The sequence below is a fragment of the Urocitellus parryii genome, chromosome 3 (genome assembly GCF_045843805.1).
Source record: "Urocitellus parryii isolate mUroPar1 chromosome 3, mUroPar1.hap1, whole genome shotgun sequence".
NCBI lineage: Eukaryota > Metazoa > Chordata > Mammalia > Rodentia > Sciuridae > Urocitellus > Urocitellus parryii.
This window is the reverse complement of record NC_135533.1, coordinates 151,040,314-151,055,573: the sequence shown is the minus strand read 5'-3', so window position 1 is coordinate 151,055,573 and position 15,260 is coordinate 151,040,314. Positions and strand designations below refer to the sequence as shown.

Sequence of the window (15,260 nt, the reverse complement as noted above, 5' to 3'; positions counted from 1 at the left end):
GATCTGCTCCCTGAGAACAAGCCGTGAAGGCCTCATGTCAGCCACGGCCCAACAGGGAACTCGAAGAGCGGGATGTGAGTATGTGAGCACAGGTGCCACTGGACAAGGCCAGACGAGGACAAAGACACAGGACACCGTCTCCAGGTAGGGGGATTAGGGGGATTAAAAAAAAAATAAAGTTTATCTTGATATTGTTTTACCATTAAACAATCAATGGGTTTCTTTTAATTGTAAAGAAATACATAACACTGCCAGGCGCAGTGGCACACACCTGTGATCCCAACGGCTCAGGAGGCTGAGGCAGGAGGATGGCAAGTTCACAGCCAGCCTCAGCAACTCAGCAAGGCCCTAAAGCAACTCAGCGAGACTGTCTTAAAATACAAAAAGAGGGGGGGCTGGGGATGTGGCTCAAGCGGTAACACGCTCGCCTGGCATGCGCGGGGCGCTGGGTTCAATCCTCAGCACCATATAAAAATAAAATAAAGATGTTGTGTCCACTGAAAACTGAAAAATAAATATTAAAAAAATTCTCTCTCTCTCTTAAAAGAATAATACCAAAGAGGACTGGGGATGTGGCTCAATGGTTAAGTGCCCCTAGGTTCAGTCCCCAGTACAAAATGTGTGTGTGTGTGTGTGTGTGTGAAACGTAAACTTCAGCATCATATCCATCTGGTGTGCAGTTCACTAGTGTTCCACATCACTGTGAATCAGATCTTCAGAACCTTCTCATCTTACAGATCTAAACTGTGCACTCATAAACACCCTTCCCCTCCCTGAAGACCCTGGCGCTCCCTGTTCTGCACGCTGTCCCTAGGAATCTGACTATTCTAGTCCCCTCTGACGAGGGGACTCATACGGTATCTGTCTTTTGGGGACTGGTTTATTCCACTTGGCATAATGTCCTCAAGGTCCATTCACGTTGCCACATATGACAAGATTTCCTTCTTTTTGAGGGCTGAATGCAACACGATGTTTTGATGCTAAAACACTCCTGCTCAGGGCTGGGAAGGAGCTCGGTGGTTGGGCACCTGCCTAGTGTGCATGAGCCCTGGATCCGCAGCACACTGAAAATAAGATTAAATTAAAAATGCCAGGTATGGTGGCACGCACCTGTGATCCCAGGAACTTGGGAGGCTGAGGCAAGTTTGAGGCCAGCCTCAGCAACGTAGTGAGGCCCTAAGCAACTTGGTGAGACCCTGTCTCAAAAATAAATGAATAAATAAAAAGGGACAGGGATGCGGCTCAGGGGTGAAGCATCCCTGGGTCCAATCTGGTCCCAAATAATTAAATTTAAAACTCATGCTCTTTAAGCTAGAAGTTCCACTCTAGGAACATGTCCTAAAAAGTCACTCAGGGAGGAGGGCAAAGAATGAGGTGAGAGGACAGTGGCTGGGCAGTGTTTGGGACTGTGAAAGCTAGATTCCATTCAAAGTCCAGTGCCACCCCATCTTCCAGCCCGCCTGCTTCCGATGTCGGCCACTGGGGAGGTCCCAGGGGTCTCCTAGGCTCTGTCACCAGGTCCTTGTCGGCAGCCAGTCTTTCTTTAATGTTCGAGAAGATAAACAAGAAAATGAAGATAATAACTGCAGTCAGGAGTCAGTGCCAGAAGGAAACGCACCAGACTGTTCCAGAGGAGAGAGGAGGACACGGAGCTCTGAAGGAGGGGCCTGCCAGGCAAAGGGGGGTGGTGCCGGAGGCCAGCCTTGACAGCACTCGGCAGGAGGGAAGTGCAGGGTGGCCCAGGAGCCACCAGAGACCTGTGTGACAGCGACCCAGAGAGGGAGGGCACCAGGTGGTAAGGCAGGTGCCCAGCAGGGCCTGAGTGGCCTTCCTTGCCAGGGTGAGGGTCTGGAATGATGGTCTAGCATGATGGAGGCCCCCGGGGGACAGGGGGCTCTGAACTCTGACACACGGAGCTTCCAGTCCCACCTGTGTCACATGCTGGTCATGGGACACTGGGCAAGTGACAAATTTATGTCCCAGAGCCCCAACTGACTCATCTGTAAAATGAGCTGTGAGAAACAGACAAAGCCGTGTCCCTGCAGGGTGGAGCCCTGGGCCTGTGCCCCAGGAGGACTCAGGGGACAACGCTGAGCTTTGTGGCCTGGGAACAGCACCGAGAAGGGGCAGGACAAGACCTGGGCGGGTTTTCAAAACAGCACTTTGGCTGCTCCGTGAAAAGGGTCTGGAAAGGGATAGGTTTATTGCCGGGTGGGTGGGAGCGTGTTTCAAGATCCTCCTGCCTCAGCCTCCTGAGCCACCAGGCTTACAGGTGGGTGCCACTGCACCCAGCTGATTTATTTATTTTTATGGGGTGCTGAGGATGGAACCCAGTGCCTCACTCGGGCTTCACAAGCAGTCAGGAGTCAGTGCCAGGAAGGAAACGCACCAGACTGCTGCAGAGAAGAGAGGAGGACACTCAGTGTCAGTGCCACAACTCACTCATTTAAGAGCAGATGCTTAGTTAAAGAAAGAGGGAGCCGCTGGGCACAGTGGCCCACGCCTGTCATCCCAACGGCTGGGGAGGCTGAGGCAGGAGGATTGCAAGTTCAGAGCCAGCCTCAGCAACTCAGCAAGGCCCTAAGCAACTCAGGGAGGCCCTGTCTCTAAATAAAATGCAAAATAGGGCTGGGGATGGGGCTCAGTGATTGAGTGCCCCTGAGTTCCATCCCTGGTACTAAAAAAGAAAGAAGGAAGGGAGGGAGGGAGGGAAGGAGGAGGGGCAAACAAATTCAGACTCATGAGAGGAGGCATGCGCAGAGAATGATGGACGAGAGGTGAGGGTCAGGCACCTGCATTGGCCTTGAGGTCCTCGGGGGTCACCATGACCACAAACCGGATGGCTCGCTCGTTGCGGAACATCTCATAGGCCCACCTGCGGATGGAGCGCATGCACTTGACCGCGGCGATCCCGTTGTTGGCAATGAGCACCTGCAGGGCACAACCAGGAGACAGTCAGCTGCCCGTCTGCCCTCGGCGGAGGCCCTCCACCGAGGCCGGCCTCGCATAGCGCCCGCGGCACTTCGTGTCTCTCTGGGTTTCTACAGCACGTCGCCGCTCAAAGCAAGGCGCTCGAGGTTTGCGGCACGGTTTGGAAGGCACAGAAGAGAGAACACCTCCGCGAGACAGTTTGGCTGTGAGAAGCCACAGGGCAGCTGCATTTCGCCTACCTCAGTTCATCCTCACAGCTGCCCTTGGAAGAGGCTTCATTATTATCCTATTTGGGTTAAAGACACCAAAACTCAGAGGAGTCATGGCACCTTCCCAAGGTCACATGGCCAGCAAGGGGCGGAGCGGGCACTGAGCTCTGAGCTGTCCCCCCAGCGGCCTCTGGGATCTAAAGGCCCAGGGTCTGGGATTTGGTAGGAAGGATCAGCAGAGGGCAGGGAAGAGTCCTGGTGTGGACTCCTCCGTGTGTGCTGAACTCCTGTGTGGCTTTAGGTAGATCTCCCTCTCTGGGCTTTACATCCCCACCAGGAAGCCAGCTGGCTGTCCTCCCGGCCTGGGCTTTCAGAAATAAAACCAAACCCCAGTTTTCTTGTTTCACAAAACAAATGAGCCTGGGTGTTAGTGATGCATGCCTGTAATTGCAAGTTCAGGGCCAGACTGGACAACTAACCAGACCCTGTCTCAAAAGAAAACAAGAATGAAGGAAAAAAGTTCTGGGGACGGAGCTCAGTGGTAGGTAGAATACCTCTGGGTTCAATACCTAGTGAGGGGGGGGGGAGGGAACACTGGGCAGTGTCTGTCCTCAAGTTCGGACTTACAAAACAATCTCGTCAAGGAAATCCTCCCGACCTCTGTACAATCTCCCTGAAGCCCTGCCAGGCAAGTCTCATTAGGGATTCTGAATGTGGCTGCCTCTATTTTATGGGAGGGAAAACTGATCCCAAGGAATTCACATCCCATGAGCAGCTGCACTAGAATTTGACGCCAGAGTCCAGAACAGTCTCAGGGTCAGTATTCTTTCCACCCTGTCAAAAACACTTCTTAGAGAAATGCAAATTAAAACTGCACTAAGATTCCATCTCACTCCAGTCAGAATGGCAATCATCAAGGATATAACAAATGTATTCAAGGACCAATAAATGCTGGCGAGGTTGTGGGGGAAGGTACACTCACACACTGCAAATTGGTGCCACCACTCTGGAAAGCAGTATGCAGATTCCTCAGAATACTTGAAATGGAACCACCATATAACTCAGTTATCCCACTCCTCAGTTTATACACAAAGGACTTAAAATCAGCATACTACAGTGATGGCCACATCAATGTTTATAGCAGCTCAATTCACAACAGCTAAGCTTTGGAACCAACCTAGGTGCCCTTCAACAGATAAATGGATAAAGAAAATATGCTATGTATACACAATGGAATTTTACTCGGCCATAAAGAAGAATGAAATTATGGCATTTGCCAGTAAATGGATGGAACGGGAGACTATCATGCTAAGTGAAATTAACCAGTCCCAAAGAACCAAAGGCCGAATGTTCTCTGTGATCTGCAGATGCTTCATCACAAAAAGGGGGTGGTAGGAAAGATGAGATGTACTTTGGATTAGACAAAGGAAAATAAAGGCAGTGGAGGGGGGATGGGAGTGGGAAAGATAGTAGAATGAGTCGGACATCACTTCCCTATGTGCAACGTGAATACACAACCAGTGCAACTCCACATCATATTCAACCACAGAATGGGAAGTCATACTCCTTATATGTATAATATATCAAACACATCCTACTGTCATGTAGAACTGATAAGAACGATTTTTTTTTTTTTTAAAGAGAGAGTGAGAGAGGGGGGAGAGAGAGAGAGAGAGAGAGAGGGGGGGGGGAATTTTTTTTAATATTTATTTTTTAGTTCTCGGTGGACACAACATCTTTGTTGGTATGTGGTGCTGAGGATCGAACCCGGGCCGCACGCATGCCAGGCGAGCGCGCTACCAGTTGAGCCACATCCCCAGCCCCAAAGAACGATTTTTTTAAATGCCTCTCAGGAAGGAATGATGAACCGACTGGACGGTCCTTTACTCATTCTTATTACCAAAGCAAGACTTGGTCGAGAGAGAAGGGTTCTGGGTGGCCCCATTTGTTCTAGCACATTCTGGTAGCCAACTTGGGATGGTGGAGGAGGGGGGCTTGCTGCTGTAATCCCCATGGCTGTGGCTTTCCCTCGAGCCAAGGTCAGATCCTAAGCCACCAAGTGCAGCAGCTCTGGGCACAGGAGGCCTCCTGACCCCTGAGAACTCAATGCCCACCCCCTGCCTGGCTGGTGCAAAATAGTCCCTGGTGAGTGTGACCAAAATGCAGCTTCTGGATCCTCCGCAGGAGTCTAAGCCCCAGGGTCTGGGACAGGCTGGGAGAAGCTCAACCACAAGACTGGCCATGGAGGGGCAGGAACCCGAGGAGGTCTCCACGGATCAGTACTGCTCTCACTAGGATGAGTCAAGGGCATGGGGGGCCTCTGGGTCCCACAGCTGGGGTCCAAATCCCAGCCCCACCATCGGGCAACTTCCCCTCTCTGGACCTCAGTTTCCAAATTTCCAAATCTGTAAAAATAAAACCCGCTGATAAAGCTGTGGAGATGGCCGATGTCATAGAGCAGGTTAACAGGCAGCTGCCCCCAAGTGGGCCCTCAAGAAATGGTTTCCTGCTGCTGCTGCTTCTGCGGTGGCTACCAGACACGGCACCCAGATGAAATGGAGGAGGATGAGACCCGGCAGCCACACGGGCCTGGGTTTAAACCCAGGCTCTGCCACCCCTGAGCTACCCGACCCTGGACGGCCAGTGTTAGCTCTCTGAGTCCACCTGGTCCAGGAATCCAACAGGAGTAACCAAACAGCGCCAGGCCCTGGGCCTTCCCGAAATCAAGCGCCCTGCACCCAGCAACTGTCACGAGGGGGTGGCCCTTGCCCCGCTCTGGCAGCACCAGGGAGGAACCTAAGGCTGGTTCCCCCCTCCACCCCCACTCAGCCCCACCCAGAGCGCAGGACCCCTCTGTACCTTCTCGATGACCCGATCCCCACCAAAGCGTGTGACAAACTCGGCCGGGGAAGCCACGGTGAAGTCTCTGTGCGCATCCAGCTTCTTGTGTTCCCGGCCCCTCTTTACCAGGTGCAGCCCCGACATGCTCGGCCTGCGGAGGGAGACGCCATGAGGGAGGGGACAGGGCTCAGGGAGGGCGTGGGGACTCTGCACCTGTAAGTCCCACGTCGACAGGGAAACCAGGTGCACCAGAGCCCCCACCCCACAGTCGCCTCCAGAGACCCTGAAGCAGTTCACCAGGAGGCTCAAGGGCAGAAAGCACCACCTCAGGAGACCAGCGATTGAACTCAGAGGTGCGACCGACCCCTTGACTTGCCATGCCTTAAATTCAGTTTTAGTTGACATACTATAATTTAGGAACTCAAATACTAAAATACTCTCTACCAGGGATGGGTGTTTTATGATCAGGGAGGAAGGCCTGTGTTCTAATATTTCAGGCTTGTTAAATCTTCCTTGAACTTGCTGGGCACCAGGGATGCATACCTGTAAGTAATCTCAGTGGCTCAGGAGGCTGAGGCAGGAGGATTGAAAGTTTGAGGCCAGCCTCAGTAATTTAGCGAGGCCCTAAACAACTTAGTGAGACCCTGTCTCGAAATTAAAAAATTAAATAAAAAGGGCTGGGAATTTAGCTCAGTGGTAAAGTGCCCCTGGGTTCAATCCCTGGTACCAAAAAAAAAAAATCCATGAATTTTTTTGTATGCATATTTCAAATTTTAAGGAAAAAATACTGAAAACAATGTTTTGAAATCACAACAAAATAGAGGTCCTTTGCTTTGCCTCTCCAGGCTCTCACACCAGAAGAGATCACTGTTGATTCTTCCCATCTCTTCACACTAGCAAAGTATGTAATAATAGGCGTCCTCAGTCGCCCATTGCTTGATGAGGGGGAAGCCTTTGGAGAGGGGTGTAGTTAGGCGGTCCTGCTACCATGCAAACGTCAGAGGGTGTATTTGCACAAACTAGGCCAGCACTAGGTAACGATCTCACGGGAACCTCTGACATATCAGTGATCTGCCATTGACTGAAAGGTCATTATCTGGCATACAACTATACTCTTAGGAATGGTCCACTGGAGACATCATCTATGGCCTCCCCATCTTGAGAGGTTAGAATTTAACTCTTACATGGGTGTCCCAAGGGGTTTCCCTTCGCTGGATCCTTAGACCTCCATTTGCCTTTCCTCTGAATTAGAACCTCAGAGGAATCTCTGGGGGATCAGCGGGTTCCTTCTTTCTCCATGACTCCCTTGTCTTGCTGGAGCATATCCTCTAGGAGATTTTTCTGATAACAAGACAGGATGATGGCAGGGCACGTGACAATGACACTCTCATCGTACCTGCCCTATTCTTGGGTGCCCTGAGTCTCCTGGTCACCACCCCCCTGGAGACGCCCTTGGATGCTGTGTTGGACCCATCTTCTATGAGGCTTTTCCTTAGTTTACTCTCTGGTTTCATTGGATGGCATCCTTAAGTAGCTTTCTAGGAAAGGGCATTTGGTGGGTTAAGTGTTCTGTGGCGTTGCATATTTTAAAATGTCTTTCTTCGGGCCTTCATATTCAACTCTATCATTTGACAGTGGGTGGAATTTTAGAATTCCTCTTTCAGAGTTTTGGGAGGGAGTATCATCTTCATCCCATCCCTATTTTGTGTTTTATTTAGAGACAGGGTCTTCCTAAGTTGCTTAGCACCTCGCTGTTGCTGAGGCTGGCTTTGAACTCGCGATCCTCCTGCCTCAGCCTCCTGAGCCACTGCAATTAGAGGTGTGTGCCACCATGTCCGGCACCAGTCCCATCTTGTCATGACTTCTGAGGTTGTTTAGATCCTTGATTGTGTGTAGATAACCTATTATTTCATATCCAGAAGCCTGGAGGATCTTCTCTGTTGCAGGTAGAGGATACCTTCATGGGGATGAGCCCAGGTATGTCTGCTGCCATTAATGAGGCTGCAGATCCCTGAATCTGCTCTGATTGTGTGTGCACTGCTGGGGACAGAACCCAGGGCCTCGGGCATGCTGGGCAGGTGCCCCACCACTGAGCCCACCCTCAGCCCTGATGCTCAGTCTGGAAATTCATCTCCTAGGACTTTGCCTCCAAATACCTCCTCACCTTCCCCACTTTCCTTGAGTCCTCTTGTTGGGGTGCTGACGTTCCTAGCCTAGAGTGCATCTCCCCCCGACTTCTCCTCTACCTTCTTCCTCAGCCTCCTCTTCTACCCTGCTCTCACACAGTCAGCATCCTGGGGTCTCTTTCTCTACAGCAGCCTGTTCCGTGGGGTAGCGTCCTGCCTGAGCTCACAGGGTCGGGGGTGACAGTACTTTCCACTCCTCTGGCACAGTTTCTACTTCTCCTAAGTTTCCCGACTGAGGCTGGTTTGCCTGGGCTCTGTCTTCCATGTTAGAAACTGTCCCCAAGGGCGGGGGTGTGGCTAGCAAGCCCCAAGCCCTGGTTCAAAAGACGGAGGGAGGGAAGGGGATGGAAGGAGTCGGCAGGCACCCGAAGGCTGGTGAGCTCTGGTCACACTCTCGTGACCACGTGGGAAACTGAGCTTGGAAGCACTGGGGGGCTGCTGGGCCAGTCTGGTGGCCCGTGTGCTGGGGATGTCTCAGAGGCTTTCTCCCTCTCTGGGCAGACTCCCTGGGGAGGTCTCCGGGTCTTTGGCCCACACCACGGAGGCCAGCAGGACCCTGGGCACAGGGCAGTTCTGAGGACTACACACGGGGGATCCAGGCCCAGCCCTGCAGCTCCACCCACCCATCTCCAGTCAGACCCCTCTGCTTGTCCCCGAGAATGCTCCACTACCCTCTGCCACCTTCTGCTGGGGTCAGAGGGCATAGCCAGCCAAGGGATAACAGAAGGGACGTGAGACTCTTCACCCCATCCTTCTCATTTTAGTACCACCCCCTCCACCCCCCTTCAGCCCCAATTCCACACGCACCCCATGTCGCCAGCCCCTGTGCCTTTTGGGGGTTCCACGGCACAGATCTGGGGATGGTGGCAGGGGGTTCCCAGCTTTCTTGGATCTGCTAATTCAGTTACCACTTGCTCATCTGCTTTCCAGCTCCCAAAATGTTGGTGCTAATCTCCTTTCCTGTTCTCCAGGGGTGATGGGTTTTCTATCTCATTGCTATACAAAATTACACATAAGAGGTTGTGAGGGGAATGGGAAAATAAGCAAGGAGAGAAATGAATTACAATAGATGGGGTAGAGAGAGAAGATGGGAGGGGAGGGGAGGGGGGATAGTAGGGGATAGGAAAGGTAGCAGAATAAAAAAATAAAGAAAATATAGTATATATATTCAATGGAATATTACTAAAAAAAATAATAATAAACTAACAGCCAGGCACAGTTGTGCACATTTGTAATCCCAGCTATTGGGAGACTGAGGCCGAAGGATCGCAAGTTTGAGGCCAGCCTCGACAACTTAGGGAGAGACCCTCTCTCTAAATACAAATTTAAAAGGGCTGGGGGCATACCTCAGGGGTAGAGTGCCCCTGGGTTCCCTCCCCAGTACCCGCCTACCTGTGTACCCAAATAAGTAAATAAATAAATCTCATTGCTGTCACTTAGAGAGGTTCTGATAGAAGCAGAATAAAGCTGCACACTCAGTCCAATCCATTAACCTGCCGATGGGGTCCTTGGGAGCCACCCCCACCCCAGGAATCAGGTCAGAGGTTAACCACCAGAGGTCTGTGTGGCAACCGCACCATCAGGCATCTTGGGAGGCCAGGGTTGAATGGATTCAAGGAGCCAAAAGTCCTGGTAAAGAACTTGATCCCAGAGATGACCACCAGCACGCCACTGGCCGCTGTCCAAGCAGGGGTCAGCAAAGCCAGGAGTGCATGAGCAGTTGGAAATTGGAATTCCATTTTATAGATGGGCAAACTGAGGCCCAGCCAGGTCAAAGAGCCGGGACCCCCGCAAGTCAGCAGGCCTGGTGCTCTGTGCCTCTTGCACAGGGTAGGGCAGAAAAGTGGCGTGTATGTGGGGATGTTTCTGCTACGTAGAGTCTCCATGCCCCAGAGAGTGCCCCATGGCAAAGCCCTTCCACCTTCCCAAACCTGTCACCTGCCACCCACGCCCCAGTGGAGCCACCCAAGACTCTGCCTGTCAGAAGAAGAAATGGGCTTCTACGCCTCAGGAACAAAGAGAGAAATGAATGACTGCAACCCTTGAAAAGCCACAAACAACAAGATATGGTTTTTCAGGGCTGAGGCATGGTGCCCGGATGACGACAAAGCAGTGGCCAGCAGCTCCGGCCTGGAGGTGGCCTGGCCCCCCGCTGCTGCCTCACTGGGAGCAGCTCCTCTTCCGGGAACTCCTGGGGCAGGACTGCTGAGGAGGCCGGCTTCACACAGGTGCCGGGGACGGTCATCATCATCGTGCCAATGTGAGGAGTGCTTTTGTCACAGCTGCCCTCCAAAGCCCCTGCTTACGAGGACAGGCAGAGGTGGCCTGAGGGCTATCATCTGCAGGCCCCTGATCTAGGCAAACAGATGCCAAGATGTGAACAGCCCTCATGTTGAGGCGGCGGGGAGGCAGTTAAATACAAGTTCTCTTCTCTTTGCCGAAAATTTTTTCTTACAAATATCTTCTATATGAAATGTAGGTATTATTTTCTATAAGAGAAAAAAAAAAAAACGCTGGCTGGGCACGGTGGCCGCACACCTGCAATCCCAGAGGTTCTGGAGGCTGAGGCAGGAGGATCGTGAGTTCAAAGCCAGCCTCAGCAACTCAGTGATGCCTTCAGCAACTCAGGAAGACCCTGTCTCTACATTAAAATTTTTTTAAGAAAGGTCCAGTGGTCAAGTGGCCCCAGATTCAATCCCCGGTACCAAAAGAAAAAAGCTATTAATTTTGTAATAGAGACACCCAAGGCCACAGCCTTCCGGTGTCCCTTGGGCAAGGTGCCCGGGTATCGCGTGTCTAAAGTGGTGATGGTAAAACATTCCTCACTAAAGAAAGCCATACACAGAGACAGGGATTCAACAAGGCCCTGAGGATAAACCAGCCCAGAAAGTGAGGGCCGGCACCTGTGCGGTAAATGCCAGGACACCGGGAGGCCCAGTGCTCTCTACCCGACCAGGGAGACCAGGGAGACCAGGAGCCGCCGCCAGGCCCCACCCGCCCACTCTCCCCGTTCTCTCTGGGACCCTCCTTTGCTCTAGAAAGTCCAGCAGGTCTCACCCCATCCACGCCGACACCAGAGCTCTCAGCCTCGGACTTAAAGCACAATCGAGGAAAAGTCCATCCCGAGGCCCAGAAAGACCTGCTCAGGGCTGCCACTGTGACGTCAAAGCTGGTGACAGAGCCCCTTGTCAGGCAAGCCACATGCCCACCGCCAAAGGGGAGGTGAGCGCTCAGCACTGCCAGGTGGCAGCTATTTTGATTCTTTTTGGACAATACCAGAGGCCAACCAGTGTTGGCTCTGGACAGCTGACCTTCAGCTCGCCTTTGCTCCAGTTGAAGGAGAACCAACATCCTGAGGCTACGCCTTCCACCCTGACCTTACGTAGCAGGGGAGGGTATGGGAAGAAATGTTCCCCAGAGACTCTGGAAATGGCTTTGGTGGCAATCAACAATAGAGGAAGTGCCAAATACAGTCAGCTGTCAGAGCACAAGACCAGGCAGGACTGTACTGGGAGGAGAGGAAACAAACATTCTCAAGTGTCTGCTCCAGACTGGGCTCAGCGGGGCTTCTCACTGAATTCCCACAGCCCTGTGCAGGAAAGGCCATCATTTCCTGCACATGATGAGGAGACCGAGGTTCAGAGAGGCCCACTTACCTGAGTCACACAGCGGACAAGCGGCAGAGCTGGGCTTCCAATCCAACTCTATCCGATCTCAGAATCTAATTTTGAGGCAGAAAGATATCTGAGATAAATGGAAACGCCTCTATTGATTAGACTTTAAAAACAAGCATCACACACACTGCCTCTGAAATAAAAGACAATATATGCAATGCTAACATCTCGACTTGGGGCGGTTTTGATCCCCAGGGGACACAAGGCAATACCTGCAGACATTTTTGCTGGTCACAATTTGGGGAGTGTGCTAGTGACATCTAGTGGGCAGTGGCCAAGGATGTTGTTCAGCGTCCTACAGTGCACAGGACAGCAGAGCCCCCATTGAGAAATCCCGATAGACTGAATCCAGACTCTACCACTTACATCCTGAGAAAGTTACTTTTCTTATTTTGGGGTGGGTCGGTACCAGGAATTGAACTCAGAGCACTAGACCACTGAGCCCCATCCCCAGCCCTATTTTGCATTTTATTTAGAGACAGGGTCTCACTGAGTCGCTTAGGGCCTCACTGTTGCTGAGGCTGGCTTTGAACTCACAATCCCCCTGCCTCAGCCTCCAAGGCCACTGGGATGACAGGCCACAGTTGAAAGTTGGTTTAATACCCTGTGCCTCAGTTCCCTCATAGGATGGAATAATAAAAGTATGGGGAAATAAATGTGAGGGCCTAGCCTTCTGCCAAGTGCTCAGCTGCTGTACGTCCCTGCAGAGCAGCCATTACTGCAGCCTGGGGCGGCCCACTGGGTAGGGGCCGGGCATTACCCAGCCCTGGAGTCCTCAGCCTCCTCCACAAACAGGATGGCAAAAGCCACCCTGACGGTGGGCCCAGGGGAGGAAAGGGATCTTGGGGACCAAAACATTCCCCTTATCAGAAAGCAAGAAAGGACACAGTGTGGCCCAGGAAAAGCTGACAACTCGGAACTTCTCTTTCTAAAACTGGGCTGGCCACCATCCTCCCAATGCCTTCTGAGATGACCAACAGGCCAGGGATGGGCAAAGGAGGGCTCAGGGGCCAATGCAATCTGCCACGAGCTAAGAATGATTCAACATTTTAAATGGTTGGGGAGGGGAAGGGGCTGGGGCTGGGGCTGGGGCTCAGCCTAGAGCGCTCGCCTGGCATGTGCGGGGCACTGGGTTCCATCCCCAGCACCACATAAAAATAAAATAAAGGTACTGTGTCCACCTACAACTAAAACAAAATATTTGAAAAAAGAAATGGCTGGGGAAAGACTCCTCTTTGGTGACACATGAAAATTAAATGAAATTCCAAGTTCTGTGTCCGTGAATGTTGGGACACAGCCAGGCCCGTTCAACCGCCCAGCTTACGGCTGGCTGTGGGTGCAAGAAGCGGCAGGGGTGGTTGTCAGAGACCATATGCCACGAAGCGGAGAATATTTACTATCTGGCCTTAATGAAAGCGGCCTGCAGACCCGAGCCCCGCAGCTGTTTCCAACCCTGACAGGAGGAGCCTGAGCAGCACCCAGAACTCATGAAGCAGCATTTCTAGGGGTCCTGGTGGGGGCCCAGGCATCTCTTTGTCAGAGTCCTCCCCCCTCCCCCCAGGAGATTCTAAGGCACAGCCAAGGGTGAGACCCCCCAGAGCCACAAGGAACATTTCAATGCAAGCAGCCACCCAGGCTCTGAGCACAACTCCCAGTGCAGTGACGTCCCTCAGCAAGGGGACTCCCCGCAGCCCAGATTCTTCGGCTTCCCCCTCCCCAACTTTATTTCGTCCCTTTGAACCCAAGTGTCTTCCCAGAAGCCTCTTCTCCTCCATCCGGGTCCTGTTCTCTGAATTCTGACCCGGTTCACATGCCAAGGAAAGCTGGGCAGCGCTGGGACAGACGTAGGGTTTCTGGGTCCTCAGATGACCCAGGACTCCAGGGAAGGCTCCCAAGAGACTCTTGACTCCCCAGAGGTCTCTCGCCACTGAACGGGACTTGGCCCTTATGGGTAGTGAGACTGGTGCTGAGCCAGGAAGGCCTCAAGGCTGGCGTCCTCAAGAACCCTGGGAAGACCCGCCAGCATCAACCCCAGGGACAGACACGGCTGGATGGCGCCTGCTGCAGGTCACCGGGCTCAGTGGCCCAGCCCCCCACAAGCTATGAGTCTAACCCCAGAGCTTTAGCATCCTTAGCCAGCTAGCCGTAAGCTAATGGAGGAGCGAGGACATTCCCCAAACAGCACATCCATGCTATCATCAATATGGGGACCCTACGTCCTGGGCTTACTGGGACAGTTTCAAATTCTTCCAAGGTTTTTTTTTTTTTTTTTTTAAATAAAGTAGTTTGTGAAATGTATTTATATTGAGAATAAAGCAGACAATTCAATGGATTTGACTGAGATGCTCAACTTCTTGGATAAATAGCTTTAAAGATCAGGAAGACTCTCTCCTTGGCATGGCCTGATTTGGTGACACTCTAGGATTTGAGTGTTTTTGCCGCAGGACACAGATTAGGGCTTCAAATGGGGAAGAAATGGGATCTCCGCACTCCCTGAAGGACTCAGTGCACCAGAAGGATGTGACCCAGACCCAGTCCCAGACCCAGTGCTGCCCCTCCTCTGGCCCTTTGCTCCTCTGGCCTTGGGCACTTCCAGGAAGGTGCCCTTGACGGCAGATCTGCTCTGCAGCAGGACCGAAGAACAGCAGGCCAGCGGCAGGCCGGCCTCCCTCTGGGCAGCTGGCTGCAGGATGGGACACTTCTCTTGACCTCTCTGAACCTCCCCTCTGAGGCTAAAGCCCCTGAGGCCTGTGCCTCCAGGAGTTCCTGCTTCCCCAGGACACGCATGGTCACAGTGACCAGTTATGCAGCGAGGGCTATAGTCTTCTGACCACTCCAGCATTAGGAGGGCTCGCTTATTTTTTGCGGGTTCTACTTGAGAAGGTTGTGCCCACAGAGTGGCTGCCTGTACAGTGAACCCTCTGGGTGACAGCCTGGGTCTGAATCTCCATTCTGACCTCACCAGTGCTGAAGACTTCAGTTTCCTTATGGTACAAGAAACGGGACGATGGCAGCCACCTAGAGCCCTTGGGTATGAGATCACATCTCCAAAGCACAGATAGTAGCAATTAGAATTACACGAGACCCCCACACACACTTATCACAGGACACACATTCTTAGACTCCCAGTGGAGGCCTGAAACCATGGATGGTACTGAACCCTACAGACGTGGTTTTCTCCTATACATATCTATGATCAAATTTAACTTACAAGTTAGGCACAATAAGAGATTGATGACAATTAATAGTAAAATAGAATAATTATAACAATATACTGTAATAAAACTGCCAGCATCGCTATTCTTATGCATGGGGGACATTATAAAGTAAAATAGGGTGAGTTGAACACAAGAAGTGGAATGCCACGACTAACGTGCAGGTAGCATATATGGAATGGATACACTGAACAACAGGATGAT

The 15,260-nt window shown here is 52.1% G+C and overlaps 1 protein-coding gene across 1 annotated transcript in view; it reads right to left on the bottom strand.

Moving 5' to 3' along the window:
* Positions 1-15,260, bottom strand: part of Acacb (acetyl-CoA carboxylase beta) — a 130,496-nt gene that overhangs the window by 73,213 nt on the left and 42,023 nt on the right. The window contains exons 3-4 of the mRNA XM_026409178.2: positions 6,000-6,132; positions 2,793-2,931 (exon numbers count right to left, since the gene is read on the bottom strand). Coding sequence (XP_026264963.2) covers positions 2,793-2,931; positions 6,000-6,132 — 272 coding nt within the window. The remainder of the gene's footprint in view (positions 1-2,792; positions 2,932-5,999; positions 6,133-15,260) is intronic.